This window comes from Chiloscyllium punctatum, chromosome 7 (genome assembly GCF_047496795.1).
Source record: "Chiloscyllium punctatum isolate Juve2018m chromosome 7, sChiPun1.3, whole genome shotgun sequence".
Taxonomy (NCBI): domain Eukaryota; kingdom Metazoa; phylum Chordata; class Chondrichthyes; order Orectolobiformes; family Hemiscylliidae; genus Chiloscyllium; species Chiloscyllium punctatum.
The window spans coordinates 43,520,733-43,536,625 of NC_092745.1; the positions used below are offsets into that span (position 1 = coordinate 43,520,733).

General features: G+C 42.7%; 1 protein-coding gene across 2 annotated transcripts in view; it reads left to right on the top strand.

Annotated features, from left to right (window-relative positions):
* klhl20 (kelch-like family member 20) overlaps positions 1-15,893 on the top strand; it is a 98,657-nt gene that overhangs the window by 26,135 nt on the left and 56,629 nt on the right. For both annotated transcript variants that reach the window (XM_072573443.1, XM_072573444.1), the window contains exon 2: positions 10,933-11,506. In XM_072573443.1, coding sequence (XP_072429544.1) covers positions 10,964-11,506 — 543 coding nt within the window. In that variant the 5' untranslated portion in view covers positions 10,933-10,963. The remainder of the gene's footprint in view (positions 1-10,932; positions 11,507-15,893) is intronic.

Sequence of the window (15,893 nt, forward strand, 5' to 3'; positions counted from 1 at the left end):
AGGGGTAGATGTAGGGGTATGGGTGGGTTGCGCTTCGGCGGAGCGGTGTGGACTTGTTGGGCCGAAGGGCCTGTTTCCACACTGTAATCTAATCTAATCTAATCTAATCTGATTTTACCCAAGAGAATGAGGGTGAAGGTATGGAACCAGGGGGAGAATCTGCAAGATGCTTGAGGAAATTAATATTGGGAAGGACAAGATATTGGAAATGTCGGCAGGTTTAAAAGTGAAGAAATCTCTAGGTGTGGCTGAATTATGTCCCAGGCTACTGTGGGAGGCAAGAGAGGAAATTGCAGGGGCGCTGATGCAAATTTTTAATTCCTCTCTGGCCACAGAAGAGGTGCTGGGGACTGGAGAACAGCTAATGTATTTCCAGTATTTAAGAAGAATTGAAAAGAACGGCAGACTAGTGAGTCTCATACCAGAAGCAGGGAAACTACTGGGAGAAAATTTGTGAAGGAGACCATCTATCTCCAATTGGAAAGGCAAAGTTTGATCAGGTTTAGTTAGCATGGCTTCATCATAAGGAAGTCATGCATAAGGAAGTCATGCCTAATAAATTTGATTGAATTCTTTGAGAAGGTGACAAGATGAGAGTAGTGTTGTTGATGTGGTTTATTTGCATTTCAGCAAAACCTGTCCCACAAAGGAGACTTATCGAGAAGGCAAATGCACATGGGATACAGGGTAATTTGATGAAGTGGATTCAAAACTGGCTCAGTCGTAGGAGACAGGGTGATGATGAGGCTGCTTTAGTGATGAAGTGGGATGTGTGCTGGATCCCCTATTATTTGTCATTTATATAATCGCATAGATGACCGAGGGGGGGGTTGGATTAGTAAATTTGCAGATGAAACAAACATTGATTGAGGTGGTTAACAGTGAGATTGAATGTCTTGTGCTGCAAGAAGATGTAAATAGGATTGTTAAATGGGCAGATAAGTGACAGATGGAATTTAAGTGTCAAGTGTTACACTTTGGAAGGAGTAATTTGACAAGAACTTAATCAATGAATGACATTAAAGTAGGAAGTTCTGTGGAACAAAGTCACCTTGGTTTCCACAGATCTCTGCAGGCGGACAGGCAGGTTATAGGGTGGTGAAAAGGCAGAGGGGATACTTACCTCTATTATTTGGGGCGTAGGTCACAAAAACAAGGGAGTCATGTTGGAGTTGCATAGAACCTTGGAGAGCCCAGAGCTAGAGTACTGTGTGTAGTTCTATTCGCCACATTACAGGAAGAATGTGATTGCTCTGGAGGAGGTGCAGAGGAGATGCGCCATAATGCTGCCTTGGATGGAAAATTTAACTTACGAGGAAAGGTTGAATAGGCTTGGGTTGTTTTTATTGGAGCAGAGAAGACTGAGGGGTAATTAGATTTGACATGTACACAATCGGACAGATTGGATAAGGAGCAGCTGTTCCCCATAGTTGAAGGGTCAGTCACTAGGAGACACAGCTTCAAGATGAGGGACAGGAGGTTTAGGGGAGATGTAAAGAAAAACGTTTTTACTCTGAGGGTGGTGACATTCTGCAGTGCACTTCCTTGGAGTGGGACCATTCGGCGCAGATACTTTGGCGCGACCCATTTCGGCGCAGAACTGTTTTATAGCTATTCAGTAGTAGTTATTAAACTGCTATTATTAAAATTATTAAAATAAAACATATTAATATACAAATTATTAAAATAAAATAAAACCCATTAAAATGCCATCAACAATTTTGTATTTGCCTTATTCCTTTCATTTTTATTTTCTTTTTAACATTTTTACTGAAGAGGATAAACATTATTTTTCTTTTTATTGCTTTCATTAATCCTTATAAGTAAGCCTGAAAAGGAATAAATAAGAGCTGTGCTGAATCACTCGCGCCGAAGTGGCTGCGCCGAATGGTCCTACATCCGCACTTCCTAGGAGGGCAGTAGAGGCGAGTTGCCTTACAACATTTAAAAAGTACCTGGATGAGCACTTGGCATGTCCTAACATTCAAGGCTATGAGCCAAGTGCAGGTAAATGAGATTAAGGTGATGGTCAAGTGTTTCTTATGTGTCAGTGCAAACTGAACAAGCCGAAGGGCCTTTTTTGCATTGTATGATTCTTTGTCAATCAAATTATATTTTCTTTGGGTTGGCTTCTCAGCTGATGCTGAAATTGAAGGTTGAAATAGATCTCTTAGAGGTGAAAAGATAATCGTTACAAGCAACACACATGATTTGGATTACAGATTTTCAAAATGTTTAAATGTGAAGAAATTGTTTGGGAAGACATTGAAAACAGACTTTTTAAAATATTCCTGTGGAAGGTATCTTGAATCTTCGGTCTTTTGGCTAGTCTAGTAACTTATCTTTATATTCATCCCCATACTTTATCTTGTTTTTATTTTATTTTGCATTTGATAACGTATGATAAGTTTAGGGATTTTCCAACACTTGTTAAAAAGCAGTTTCTTAATAAATCTTAATGTGAGGAGCACTTAAAAAGTTAAATGCACACTGAGAAAGCACCAATTACTACAAACATGCCTGTCCACTTCAGGTAATTGTAATTACTATGTAACTACATCTACCTGCTATTCATTGTGTTGGAGATAGCATTCTTAAGAATGCTATTTCAATTAAGAATTCATTGTTAATGGAAGTGCTTCAGCTTTGTCCCACAGCACCTAATTAGAGCTAAACTTGGATTGTCACTAGTGCCTGTGGAGGTGGTGAAAACCACCTCAAAAATGAAGAGCAATAAAGTAATGAGTGGTGATGGAATCCTTGCTGAAATCATTAAGCATGGAGGAGGGTAACTGACAGCACAGCTCCAAGCCTTCTCTTTCAGATGTGGAGTAAAGAGAAAAGTCCTGAATTGCCTTAACCATGCTGTGATTGTCACAAAGGGCTGGAAAAAAATACAGAAGTTTTCCATTTGCAAGAAAGATCATTCCAAGAACCCTTCTGAACTAATTTGTTATACCTGGTGAAGAGCCACAGCTGCATCTCAATTTGGGTTTAGGCCAACAAGAAGCATAGTCAACATAATTTTACAGGTCACCAAATACAAGAAAAATGTCAGGAATAATATCAATGCCTCTGCAGTCATGAATGCGACTGTAGTCATGAGGCAGTCTGGAAGATTTTGCTGTACATAGATGTTCTACAGAATTGGTTGTCATCCTTCACCTGCTTCACCTGATGAAATGTGAGTGGTGATCTTTAGCAAATGATTCAATACAGACTCTTTTGAGGTTAAGACAAAAGTCGTCTAAGGTTACCATTATCCCATCTGTTTATTTGATCCTCCTAGCTTCTATGCTAACGTTAAGGATTAAAAACAAACATCCTGCTGAAGTGCAGTTTATTATTGAATGGAGTGTAAACCATTCAATTGTAGAAGACTTAAATCAAATCTGAGACATGTCAATGTCATTCATTGAGCTTCAATATGCTGGCAATGCTGATGTAAGTGCTGTGCGGAAATGAATCTCAAGAAAATCAATGACCTATTTACTGAGGCATATCAGAAGATTGGATTTGTACTCCACTCTTGTAAAACCAGGTTCCTCAATCAGCCATCTCCAAATGCACACATGCCTGCCTCATTAATTCATAAGTTATGAAAAACGTAGAACACTTTCAATACTTTGGAAGTTATCTTTCACAGAAAGTTGATGTAAAAAGTCCACATAGCTTTAAATTTGCTGATGCAGCCTTTGGTCACCTTTTAGGAATTGAATGTTTTGAAAACTGAAACATCAAAACGGAAACCAAACTCATAGTATACTATTTGAGTGAAATCCTGATTATACAAATGGGGCCAGAACATAAATAACGTATCAAAACATTCCTCAGGCTTCATGCTGCCTGAGGAAGATCCTACATAGGAGCACAGGCACCCTAACATCAGTGTTCTTTCTCAAGCAGGCACAACAAGCATTAAGACTTACAACAGTCTGCCGTCAGTTTTGTTGTTTCATTATGTAGTTTCCTGATGTCAGAAATCAGGCTCCAAAAACAGGTAGTCTTCTCCCAGTTCCATCAGAACAGACACCACAGAGAAGTACAGAAGAAGGGCTTTATGGATGTACTGAAAGTCAACATGAAAATCTTCAATTTTGACACTACCTCCTGAGAGATCATTGCGGTAAACCAACCAGATGGAGGCAGAATCTGTGGTAAGAATTCCAGTATTTTGAGAATCAGTGACAAAATGCAGACGACGAGCTAGATAGTGACTAGAACAAGCCATAACCTGAATCAATATTACACAACCAGATTTCTTAAATGGCAATGTTTTCTCTATGTGCCATAAAGCTTTCAGATCACAGATTGACTTCAGGCATCTTTGGACTCATGGAACATGTTCATCGTCACTTGCAAGGGGTAACTGATAAAATTTATTTTCCAGCAATTGTATTTGCCCATCCTTTGATTAATTCTGTCTTTAGTTAAGTGGGAAGAATTATTGTTAGTAACCCACTGACTTATCATTCCATCTGCAATTATGGAAAGTATCCGTGATCTTCTCAGTGAAGATTCTCTGACTGATCCTTTTGTATACTTAATTTACATTAAAAAAGTATTTGCCAGGACATAGTAATACAGAAGCTTGGTTCAGTAGTGATCTTGCTGGCAGTTGATTTCAATTCATTGTAAGTGATATATTACAAAGTTGAAGGAGACTTCTGTTGCATATGGTGTGTTGAATCACTCATAAATATGTATCCAGGATAGTCCAACTCCAAAATGTCAATGCCTCAAAGCAGTTGCACATTTATATGGATGGCCAGAGTCTAAAGTATGATCCCACATCAACGTTCTTTGTTCTTATGGCAATATCTGAAGAAGACAGCAGCATCAGTCCAAAACCAGAAAATATCTGAAAGTAATGATTCAGAGCAAATGCTGCTTGATAGCACTGTTGATGACTTTCATGACTTCCCTGATCAAGATTTCTTTTTTAAAATCAAATGCCACATTTGCAATAGTGGAATTTGAACTGGGATCTCGAGAATATTAACTGGGATCTCAAGAATATTATGTGAGTCTTTGGAATTTGTATAAATTTTTTAAAAATTGGATTACATCTGTATCACTAGGCCATGACCTTCCTTGAGATAAAATGAATAGTAATCAGAAACAGAAATTGCTGGAAAAACTCAGCAGGTCTGGTAGTATTGGTGGAGAAAGCAGATTTAATATTTTTTGAGATAACCCCCCTCCAGAAGGGAAAAGTTCACTCTGCTTTCTTGTCACCGATGTTGCCAGACCTGCTGAGTTTTCCCAGCGATTTCTGATTTCCAGCATTCACGGATTTTTAAAAAAACAACAATTTGCTAGAACATACTATCTGGGTTAGAAGTTTGTTTTATGTAGCCTTTACCCAGGAGGTGAATGACCAGCCTAGAATATCCAATCTAAAGGTCCCATGGTGTGTCATAAGAGGAGCAGTGATCTAGGCTAACATTCATCCTTCAATTAACACCACCAAAAAATGGTTAACTGGGATTTTTCCTGCAACTTGTGGGAACTTCTGCACAAATTTGACTTAAAGCTTTTGAGAAATCCTGGGGATGAGAAAGATGTTAGTACTGATGGCTTGGTCTTGAGATCTGTGCACCCTTTAACAGCTCAGTAACAGTTCAGTATCCAATATCTTAATTGGCCAATTAAATAAACATACCATACTATGTAGGTCCAATTGGCCATGCTAAATTGCCCGTAGTATTAGGTGAAGGAGTAAATGTAGTGCAATGGGTCTGGGTGGGTTGTGCTTCGGCCAGTCAGTGTGGACTTGTTGGGCTGAAGGGCCTGTTTCCACACTGTAAGTAATCTAATCTTAAAAAAAACTCCATGTTTAATTGTTCGCTATCATTCACAACTGGATGTGACAGGACTGCAAAGATTAGATCTGATCCATTTGGTTGTGGAAATGTTTAACTATGTTTGTCACTTGATACTTAGACTACCTAGCATGCAAGAAGTCCTGTCTTGTCACTTCACCAGGTTGACTCCTCATTTTTTAAGCATTTCTGGTGCTGCTCCTGCCATGTGCTCCTGCACTATTCGTTGACCAACATTGATTGTCTGGCTTGATGGCGATGGTAAAGTGGGGGATATTCAAGCCCATGAGGCTGTAGATTGTATTGGAGTATGATCCAGCTGTTGATGGCCCACAGCACCGCATGAGTTACTAGATCTGTTCAAAGTCCATCCCACTTAGAACAGCTAGAGTGCCACACAACGTGATGGGCAGTTGTCTCAATGTGAAAACGGGACTTTGCAAGGACTGTGCAGTCATTATTCTTACCGATACTGTCATGGGCAGATGCAATTACAGTGCTTTCTCCAAATGCTGCTGAACGTAGAGTAGTGATTCATTATCTGGGGTTGTGTATGTCATTATTAGCAGGAGAGCATTCCTTGCTGATGATGCCATGAGACTTTCACGGAGTCGAGATTCAGTGTTGAGGACCTCCTAAGGCAACTTCATCTTGACTGTATGTCCATGCTGCCAGCTCTGCTGGGCTGTTCTGTTGGTGAGGCATGACATACCCAGGCATGGTGTTTTGCTGCATAGAACTTCATATGTAAGGTATGATTCTGAAAGTATGATGATGTTAGGTTGTTGCTTGATTCATCTTGTGAGAATGATATATTCCCCCGCTTTACTATTATCATCAAGGGATCAATGCTGGCTCAATGAAGAGTGCAAGACATCTTGCTAGGAGGCATGCCTAAAAATGAGGTGTCAACCTGGTGAAGCTATAAACAGCATAAACAAGAAGTAATCGAGCCAAGCAATTCCAAAACCAACAGATCAGATCTAAGTTCTGCAGACCTGCTGCATTCATATCAATTATGTCAGGCTGTTGCTTGATTTGTCTGTGAGACTGTTCTCCCCGTTTTGACACTGGTTCCTAGATGTTAGTAAGGGCAATTTAGCATGGCCAATTCACCTGACCTGCACATCTTTGGACCGTGGGAGGAAACCGGAGCACCCGGAGGAAACCCACGCAGACACGGGTAGAATGTGCAAACTCCACACAGTCAGTCGCCTGAGGCGGGAATTGAACCCAGGTCTCTGGCGCTGTGAGGCAACAGTGCTAGCCACCGTGCCGCCCTTAGTTCACCATTGTTGTTCTGGTGCCTTAATCGATGTCAGGTGGTCCATTTGGTTTCATTTTCTATTTCCTTTCTGGTGGTTCATTATAATTGAATGATTTGCCAGGCATTTCAGAGGGCAGTTAAGAGTTGACATCATTACTGTATTTCTGGAAGTCCATATAAGCCTGACCAGGTAAGGACAGCAGTTACCTTCCCTAAAGGATGTTAGTGCACCAGTAGGGTTTTTCTGACAGTGGACAGTGATTTCAAGGTGATCATTTTAATTCCAATAAAAAATTCATTTTTATTGAATTCAAATCCCACCATTTGCCGTGGTGAGATTTGAATCTGGGTCGTTGGGTTACTAGCCAGTACTACCAGGGGAAAGTGAGGACTGGAGATCGGAATCGAAAAATGTGGTGCTGGAAAAGCACAGCCAGTCAGGCAGCATCTGAGAAGCAGGAGAGTCCATATTTAGAGCATAAGCTCTTCAGGAATGAGGGTGACCCAAGGGGGCTGAGAGATAAATGGACGAGCGATAGGGCTGGGGGGAAGCTAGCTAGAGATGTTATAGGTAGATAAAGATGGGGGTGAAGGTAATAGGTTGGAGAGGAAGGTGAGCAGATAGGCAGGAAGGAAGATGGACAGGTAGGATGGTTCAAGAAGGTGATGCCGAGTTGGAAGGTTGGTTCTGGGATAAGGTGGTGGGAGGGGAAATGAGAAAACTGGTGAAATCCACATTGATCCCGTGTGGTTGGAGGGTCCCAAGGCATTCTTCCTCCAGGTGTTGGGTGACTAGAGTTTGGTGGTGGAGGAGGCCCAGGACTTGCATATCCTTAGAGTTGGAGAGGGAGTTAAGGTGTTCGGCCGGAGGGCGGTGGGGTTGTTTAGTGCGTGTGTCCCAGAGATGTTCTCTGAAATGTTCTGCAAATTGGCATCCTGTCTTCCCAATGTCAAGGATACCACATCAAGAGTAACTGACACACTAGGTGAAACGTGTGGAAGTACAGGTAAATTTCTGTCGGATGTTGAAGGATCTTTTGGGGCCCAACCTCGCCATCAAACCAGCAGACAAGGAGTGCACAGAGGTAGTTTGGCACACCGATCTTTACACCGCTGAAGCCAGGCGCCAACTCGCGGACACCTCTTCCTACTGCCCCCTCAATCTCGACTTCACCTCCCAGACCATCCACAACCTCATCACCTCAGGGGATCGCCCACCAACAGCCTCCAACCTCATTGTTCAGGAACCCTGCATGGCCTGATTCTATTTCCTAAAAAATTTAACAAACCTGGCTGCCCTGGTCGACCCATTGTCTTAGCTTGCTCCTGCCCCACTGAACTTATCTCTGCATATCTTGACACTATCCTGTCCCCCTTGGTCCAGGATCTCCACATACATTCAGACTACCTCCCACGCCTTCCATCTCCTCTGTGACTTTCGTCTCCCTGGTCCCCAATGCCTCGTCTTCATTATGGACATCCAGTCCCTGTACACATCCAACTTCCATGATGAAGGCCTCCAAGCCTTCCGTTTCTTCCTCTCCTGCCGACCCAACCTGTACCCTTCCACTGACACACTCATTCAATTGGCTGAACTGGTTCTCGCCCTCAACAGTTCCTCCTTTGAATCCTTCCACCTCCTTCAGACCAAAAGGGTAGCCATAGGCACCCACATGGGCCCCAGCTATGCCTGCCTCTTTGTCAGGTACGTGGAACAGTCCAACTTCTGCAGCTACATCGGCACCTTTTCCTCTGCTCACCCCAAGCGCAAGTTCACCTGGACCATCTCTGACACCTCCCTCTCCTTCCTGGACCTCTCCGTCTCCATTTCTGGTGACCAACTCAACATGGACATCTACTTCAAAGTTACCTGGACTACACCACCTCCTACCCTGCCTCTTGTAAAAACACTATCCCTTATTCCCAATTCCTCTGCCTCCGCTGCATCAGCTCCCAGGAGGGCCAATTCCACTATAGAACATCCGAGATGGCTTCCTCCTTCAAAGATCACAATTTCCCCTCCCATGTGGTCGACAATGCCCTCCAGTGCATTTCTTCCACTTGCTGCACCTCCTCACTTGAACCCCGACCCTCTAATCGCAACGACAGAAACCCTCTCGTTCTCCCCTTCCACCCACCAACCTCTGGATGCATCACATCATCCTGCGCCATTTCTGTCACCTACATACAGAACCACCACGCGGGATATATTTCCCTCCCCACACCTATCTGCATTCCGGAGAGACCATTCCATCTGTGTCTTCCTTGCTAGGTCCACAACCACCACCAATCCACCCTCCATTCCTGACACCTTCCTCTGCCACCGTAAGAAGTCCAAAACCTACACACATGCACACACCCCTCCCATCTCCGTCCAAGGCCCCAAAGGAGGTTTACCTGTCCTTGCATACTGTGTCTGTTGCTCTTGATGTAGTCTCCTCTACATTGGGGAGACAGGACACCAACTTGCGGAATGTTTCAGAGAATGTCTCTGGGACACACTCACTAAATGACTCCACCACCTTGTGGCCAAACACTCCCCTCCCACTCCGCCAAGGACATCCAAGTCCGGGGCTGCCTCCACTGCCAAATTCTAGCCACCCGATGCATGGAGGCAGAACGTCTCATCTTCCACCTTGGGACCCTCCAACCACAATGTGGATTTCACCAGTTTCCTCGTTTTACCACTATATCCCAGAACTAACCTTCCAACTCGGCACTGCCCTTTTGAACTGTCCTCCATGCCCATCTTCCTTCCCACCTATCTGTTCCACCCTCATCTCTGACCTATCACCTTCACCCCCACCTTCATCTACCTGTAGCATTCCAGCTACCTTCTCCTTAGTCCCTGCCATTTATCTCAGCCCCCTCGGGCCACCCCCACATTCCTGATGAAGAGCTCATGCTCAAAATGTCGACACTCCTGCTCCTCAGGTGTTGCCTGACTGGCTATGCGTTTCCAGGACCACACTTTTTGACTAGCGACTATACCATGAAGCCATTGCCTCCACCGTAAGGAATAAGATTGGTCATTATGAGGGTTGGTGGAGGTCATAGTGGTAGATATGAATGGCAGTTGCTTTCTAACTACTTGAAAAACAACTATTATGTAATGTGCAGATGGAGTCTGAATATCAAATCACTATATTAATGACATTAATAATAACAAACGTCATTTTTATTTTATTTCTTTATGTTATTGTGATGTTATTTCTATTGCCTGTATTTGCTCTGCGCAACTGCAGTAATTGTGATTATCAATAGAGTGCCAAATAATTTTGGCAAGTTAATGTGTTAACTGCAATACCTATATTAACTCTTTTGTAAATCACTGATACAATACAGTTTGAGGAAATTAAAATCCATTCCTCTTAAGCTTTGTCTTTTTTCATTTTCTCCATGTTCCCTTTCTGCAACTGGAGAAATGAGAAGGCTAACATGCTCCAAGACTTCTCTATCAATGTTAAACCTGAATAGCTGCACTGGTATTAAATAGTAAAGCGGGTTAGTTCTATTTCTCTTATGTGCCAATCATATTGAGCAGCATTCCCAGAGCCAACCATTACTTTTCCCCTCCTCCCATTCCTATTCCTCTGAGGTTGCCCTGTTGATGCTGTAACTTGGTGCATTGGGTTGATGATTGACAGTATCTTGTCATAGAATGATGCAACATCTTAGCTCTCCTGGGTAGTCCTTTGTATTGCATGACTATAATGATATGATGGATTATAATTTCAAATTGAATGGTTAACTTTTTTTATATCGGGTAACCTGTACATAAATAATGTGTACATTTAACATATTGAGGCTCAACTGATTTCCTTTGCCTTCTCCTTTCAGGTGCATCAGTGCTCGACCAGTAGAGGTAGGAATGGATGTCACTAGTCGATGTACACTTGGTGACCCCAACAAACTGCCCGAAGGAGTACCACAACCGGCCAGGATGCCATTTGTATCCGATAAACACCCTCGGCAGACTTTAGAAGTGATCAACCTCCTGAGGAAGCACCGGGAACTTTGTGATGTGGTGCTAGTTGTGGGTGCAAAAAAGATTTACGCACATCGAGTGATTCTATCAGCTTGCAGCCCCTATTTTCGAGCTATGTTCACAGGTGAGCTTGCAGAAAGCCGGCAGACAGAGGTGGTGATCCGTGACATTGATGAACGTGCCATGGAGTTGCTGATTGACTTTGCTTACACCTCTCAGATAACAGTAGAAGAGGGGAATGTGCAGACCTTGCTGCCGGCTGCCTGCCTCTTGCAGCTGGCTGAGATCCAGGAAGCGTGCTGTGAGTTTCTGAAGAGGCAACTTGATCCATCCAACTGCTTGGGAATCCGAGCTTTTGCGGACACCCATTCCTGTAGAGAACTGCTGCGGATTGCTGACAAATTCACTCAGCATAACTTTCAAGAGGTGAGAGATTATGAAAAGAAACAAAGGCCTGTGATGCCAGTGTAATTAAACTTAAGCAATTTGAGCAGTGACCTTCATGGGGCTGCAGTAGTTCTATTAATCTAGATTTAATGATCGCGTATTTATGATGCAACAAATGTAGATGTTATGTATTTGATGTTAGAATATTGAACTTGTACAGTTTGTTTTTTGCAGACTAACTGGGGCAGCACAATGGTTTAGTGATTAGCACTGTTGCCTCACAGTGACAGGGATCTGGGTTTGATTCCTGCTTCGGGCGACTGTCTGTGTGGTGTTTGCACATTCTCCCCGCGTCTACAGGTGTTCCAGATTCTCCCCACAATCTAAAGATGTGCAGGTCAAGTGAATTGGCCATGCCAAATTGCCCATAATGTTTAGTCAGGGGAAATGTAGAGTAATAGGGTTGGGGAATTGGTCTGGGTGGGTTACTCTTCAGAGGGTCATTGTGGACTTGTTGGGCCAAATGGCCTGTTTTCACACTGTAGGGAATCTAGTCTAAACTAATTTTTTTTCAAAAAAGAAAATTGTTATTCCTTGGAAATTACTTGAATGTTACAGAATTAACATGAACTTTACCATGTGCTTATTGATTTATTCAGCAATCTTTAGTGATAGAGAAGCTATGGGGAGACAGTGGCCTAGTGGCAATTCAGTGGAGATGTAGGTTCAAAACTTAAGATGGCATCTAGTGGAATTTGAACAAGATGAATGAATTTGGAATTAAGAGTTGGCAATAGTGACCATGAAGCATTATTGATTGTAAAAATTCATCTGATGCATTAAAGTATTCATACAGAAAGAACCTGCTGTCCTTACCTAGTATGATTTGTCAGTGATTCTAGATCCACAGCAATGTGGTTGACTCTAAACTGCCCTTTGAAATGGCCTAGCAAGACTTTCTGTTCTATCAGACTTCCACAGAATCATCAAAAGGCATGAAAATAAGAAATAAAGAATAAGGAATGAAACCTGCCATCACTCTAGGCACTGTAAATGGCAACTGCAAAACTAGACCTGTTGATCCTATAATGTCCTCCTTACCAACGTTTAAGAAGGATATTATTAAATTTGAGAGGGTTCAGAAAAGATTTACCAAGATGTTCCTGTGAATGGTAGATTTGAATTATGAAAATAGGCCGATTGGGCTGGGATTTCTTTTTCACTGAAGCATAGGAGGATGACTTTATACTGGTTTATGAAGTCATGCGAGGCACAGGTAAGGTGAATAGCAAAGGTCTATATAGGGTAGGGCCATATTTTTAAGGTGAGAGGAAAAAGATTTTAAAATGACATTGGGACAACTTTTTTACACAAAAAGTAGTTCGTGTGTGGAGTGATGGCACTCGTGGAATGGTTCGTGGGCGGCACGGTGGCACAGTGGTTAGCACTGCTGCCTCACAGCGCCAGAGACCCGGGTTCAATTCCCGCCTCAGGCGACTGTCTGTGTGGAGTTTGCACGTTCTCCCCATGTCTGCGTGGGTTTCCTCCGGGTGCTCCAGTTTCCTCCCACAGTCACAAAGATGTGCAGGTCAGGTGAATTGGCCATGCTCAATTGCCCGTAGTGTTAGTTAAAGGGTAAATGTAGAGGTTTGGGTGGGTTGCGCTTTGGCGGGGCGGTGTGGACTTGTTGGGCCGAAGGGCCTGTTTCCACACTGTAAGTAATCTAATCGAATCTAATCTGAACTGCTCAAGAAAGTGATGGATGCTGGTGCAGTTACAAGATTAAGAGACATTTTGATAGGTACATGAATAGAAAAGTTTTAGATGGGTGAGCTTAGTTTGAGAACATGGTCAGCATGGACTAATCTGTATCCACACTGTATGACTCCATGACTCTATTTGGGGATTGTGCCAAAATTGGAGGCCTTGACAAATCAAGCAACAGAGAGGTTACTGCAGGAGTGTTCAGCATCTATGCTGGAGCCGATGAAGCCTCATGGCATCAGGTCAAACATGCAAAGGAAACATCCTGTTGATTGTCAAAGGTTCAGAATGTACTCGAGATGGGGGACTTCAGTACTCCGTCACCAAGGCTGGCTTAGGATTTGGCCAACTCAGTTATGGTATTACTATGACGCAGCAAGACTGGGTCTGTGGCAAATGGTGAGGTAACCAACAAAAAGCCTAATTGACCTCCTCCTCCTCCTCATCCTCATCCTGTTGTTTTAACATCAGTCCATGATTGTGTTGATAGGAGTCACTGTCAAGCGGTCCTTGTGGAGACAAAACATTTGCAGTCATTTTTGGTCAGAAACACTAAATGGATGATCCATTTTGGCCCCATCTTGAGGTCCTCAGCTCAACAGGTACCAGACTTCAGCCAATTCAATTCATTCTACGTTGATATCACTAATTGCTGAAGGATAAGGATATAACTTTCTGGCAACAGTTCTGAAGATATGTGCTCCAGAAATTGCTGTTTCAGTACAGCTACAACACCGGCAGCTACCTGGGAATTTGGAAAATTGCCCAGCTATATCCTTTTCAAAAAAGGAAGATAAATTCAGTTCTGTTCCTGTGGATCTCTGCTATCATATTAGTCTACTCAGATTCATCAGCAGAGTGATGGAAGGTGTCGTAGATGGTCCTATGAAGCAGTACTTACTCATCATAGAGTCATAGAGATGTACAGCACAGAAACAGTCCCTTCGATCCACCCCATAACCTGCTTAATGATAATCAGTTTAGGTTCTGTTCAGGCCACTTAATTCTGACCTCCACAGCGTTGATCCAAAAATGGACAAAAGACAACTGAATTTCAGAGGCATAGTGAGATTGACTGCCCTTAACCTCAAAGTAGCAATTGTCTGAGTGTGGTGTCAAGGAGCGACAGCAAACTGGAATCAATGGGAATCAGAATACTCTCCATTGGTTGAATTCTCCTGTTCCAGGCCCAACCATCTTCTATTGCTACATCAGTGAACTTCCCTCCATCATGATAAGTTTAAAAACATTATTTGTAGAGTATAGGTTTACTGGTTGAACCAGCATTTATTTCCCATCCCTAGCTGCCCTCAAGAAGATGTAGTGAGCCGACTTCTTGAACTACAGCAGTCTATTTGGTGTAGGTACATCCACAATGCTTTTAGGGAGCGAGTTGCAGGATTTTGACCAGTGACACTAAAGGAGCGACAATATATTTTGAAATCAGAATGATGAGTGGTTTGGAGGGGAATTTGTATCTGGTGGTGTTTCCATCTACTTGTTGCCCTTGCCCTTCTAAATAATAGTGGTCATGGAATAGGAAGATGTTGTGAAAGGAGTTTTGATGGATTTCTGCTGTGCACCTTATAGATTGTACACAGTTTCTACTGTGCATTGGTGGTTCATGGAATGGTATCAGTTAAATAGACTGCTTTATTCTGCTGGCTGTCAAGCATCTTGAGTATTGTTGGAACTGCATCCATCCAAGCAAGTAGGGCGTATTCCACAGTCTCCTGATTTATGCCTCCTAGATGGTGGATAGACTTTGCAGACTTAGGAGATGAGTTACTCACTACAGGACTCCTGGTTTCTTACTTGTTCTGTTGCCACCATATTTACGTGGGTCTTCCAGTTTAGGTTCTGCTTATGGTCACAATTCAGTCCTATTTGCAAATTAGGCATACTGGAGCAGTCCTTGTCCATGTGTAGCAAGACCTGGACAAAATTAAAAATGCTGTTAAGCAGGGAGAAGTAAAAATCCAAACAGTGTGAGGTTGCAGAACTCGAAGATGCAGAGAGATGCAGGTATCCTAGTGTATGAATCACAGGAGGCTAGTAGGCTACAGCAAGTAAATGAGAAAGCTAATAGAATGTTGCAAGGCAAATTGAATCGAGTAGAGAGGTAATGCCTCAGTTATACAGGGCTCTGGTGAGACCAGATCTTGTGCATGTAATGGACACTGTAGTTATGGAAGGATGTTAAAGGTTGAAAGCAGTTCAGAAAAGATTTCCTAGAATAATACTGGAAATAAGAGGACTGCCTTATGAGGAAATGCAAGACAGTATCGTGTGGAACTTAAGAAGAGTTGGAGGTGGCTTAATTGAAGTGTGTAAAATCCTGAGGGAACTTAGCCAAGTGGGTTAAGTTGGAGGAGAATTGAGAACCAGAGATCGTACTGTAAAATTAAGCGCCCTTTAAAACAGAGATAAGCAAATTTTTGTTCTTTCGAGGGTTAAAATGTTTGGAATTCCCTTCGTCAAAAGGCAATGGATGCAGACTTTTAACATATTTTTAAGGCAGAACTGGATAGATCCTTGGTTACTATGGGAATGAATGATTATTGGAGATTGTTTGGGCAGCATGGTGCATCAGTGGTTAGTACTACACCTCATAGCACCAGGAACCCAGGTTCAATTCCAACCTCTGGCGACTGTCTGTGTG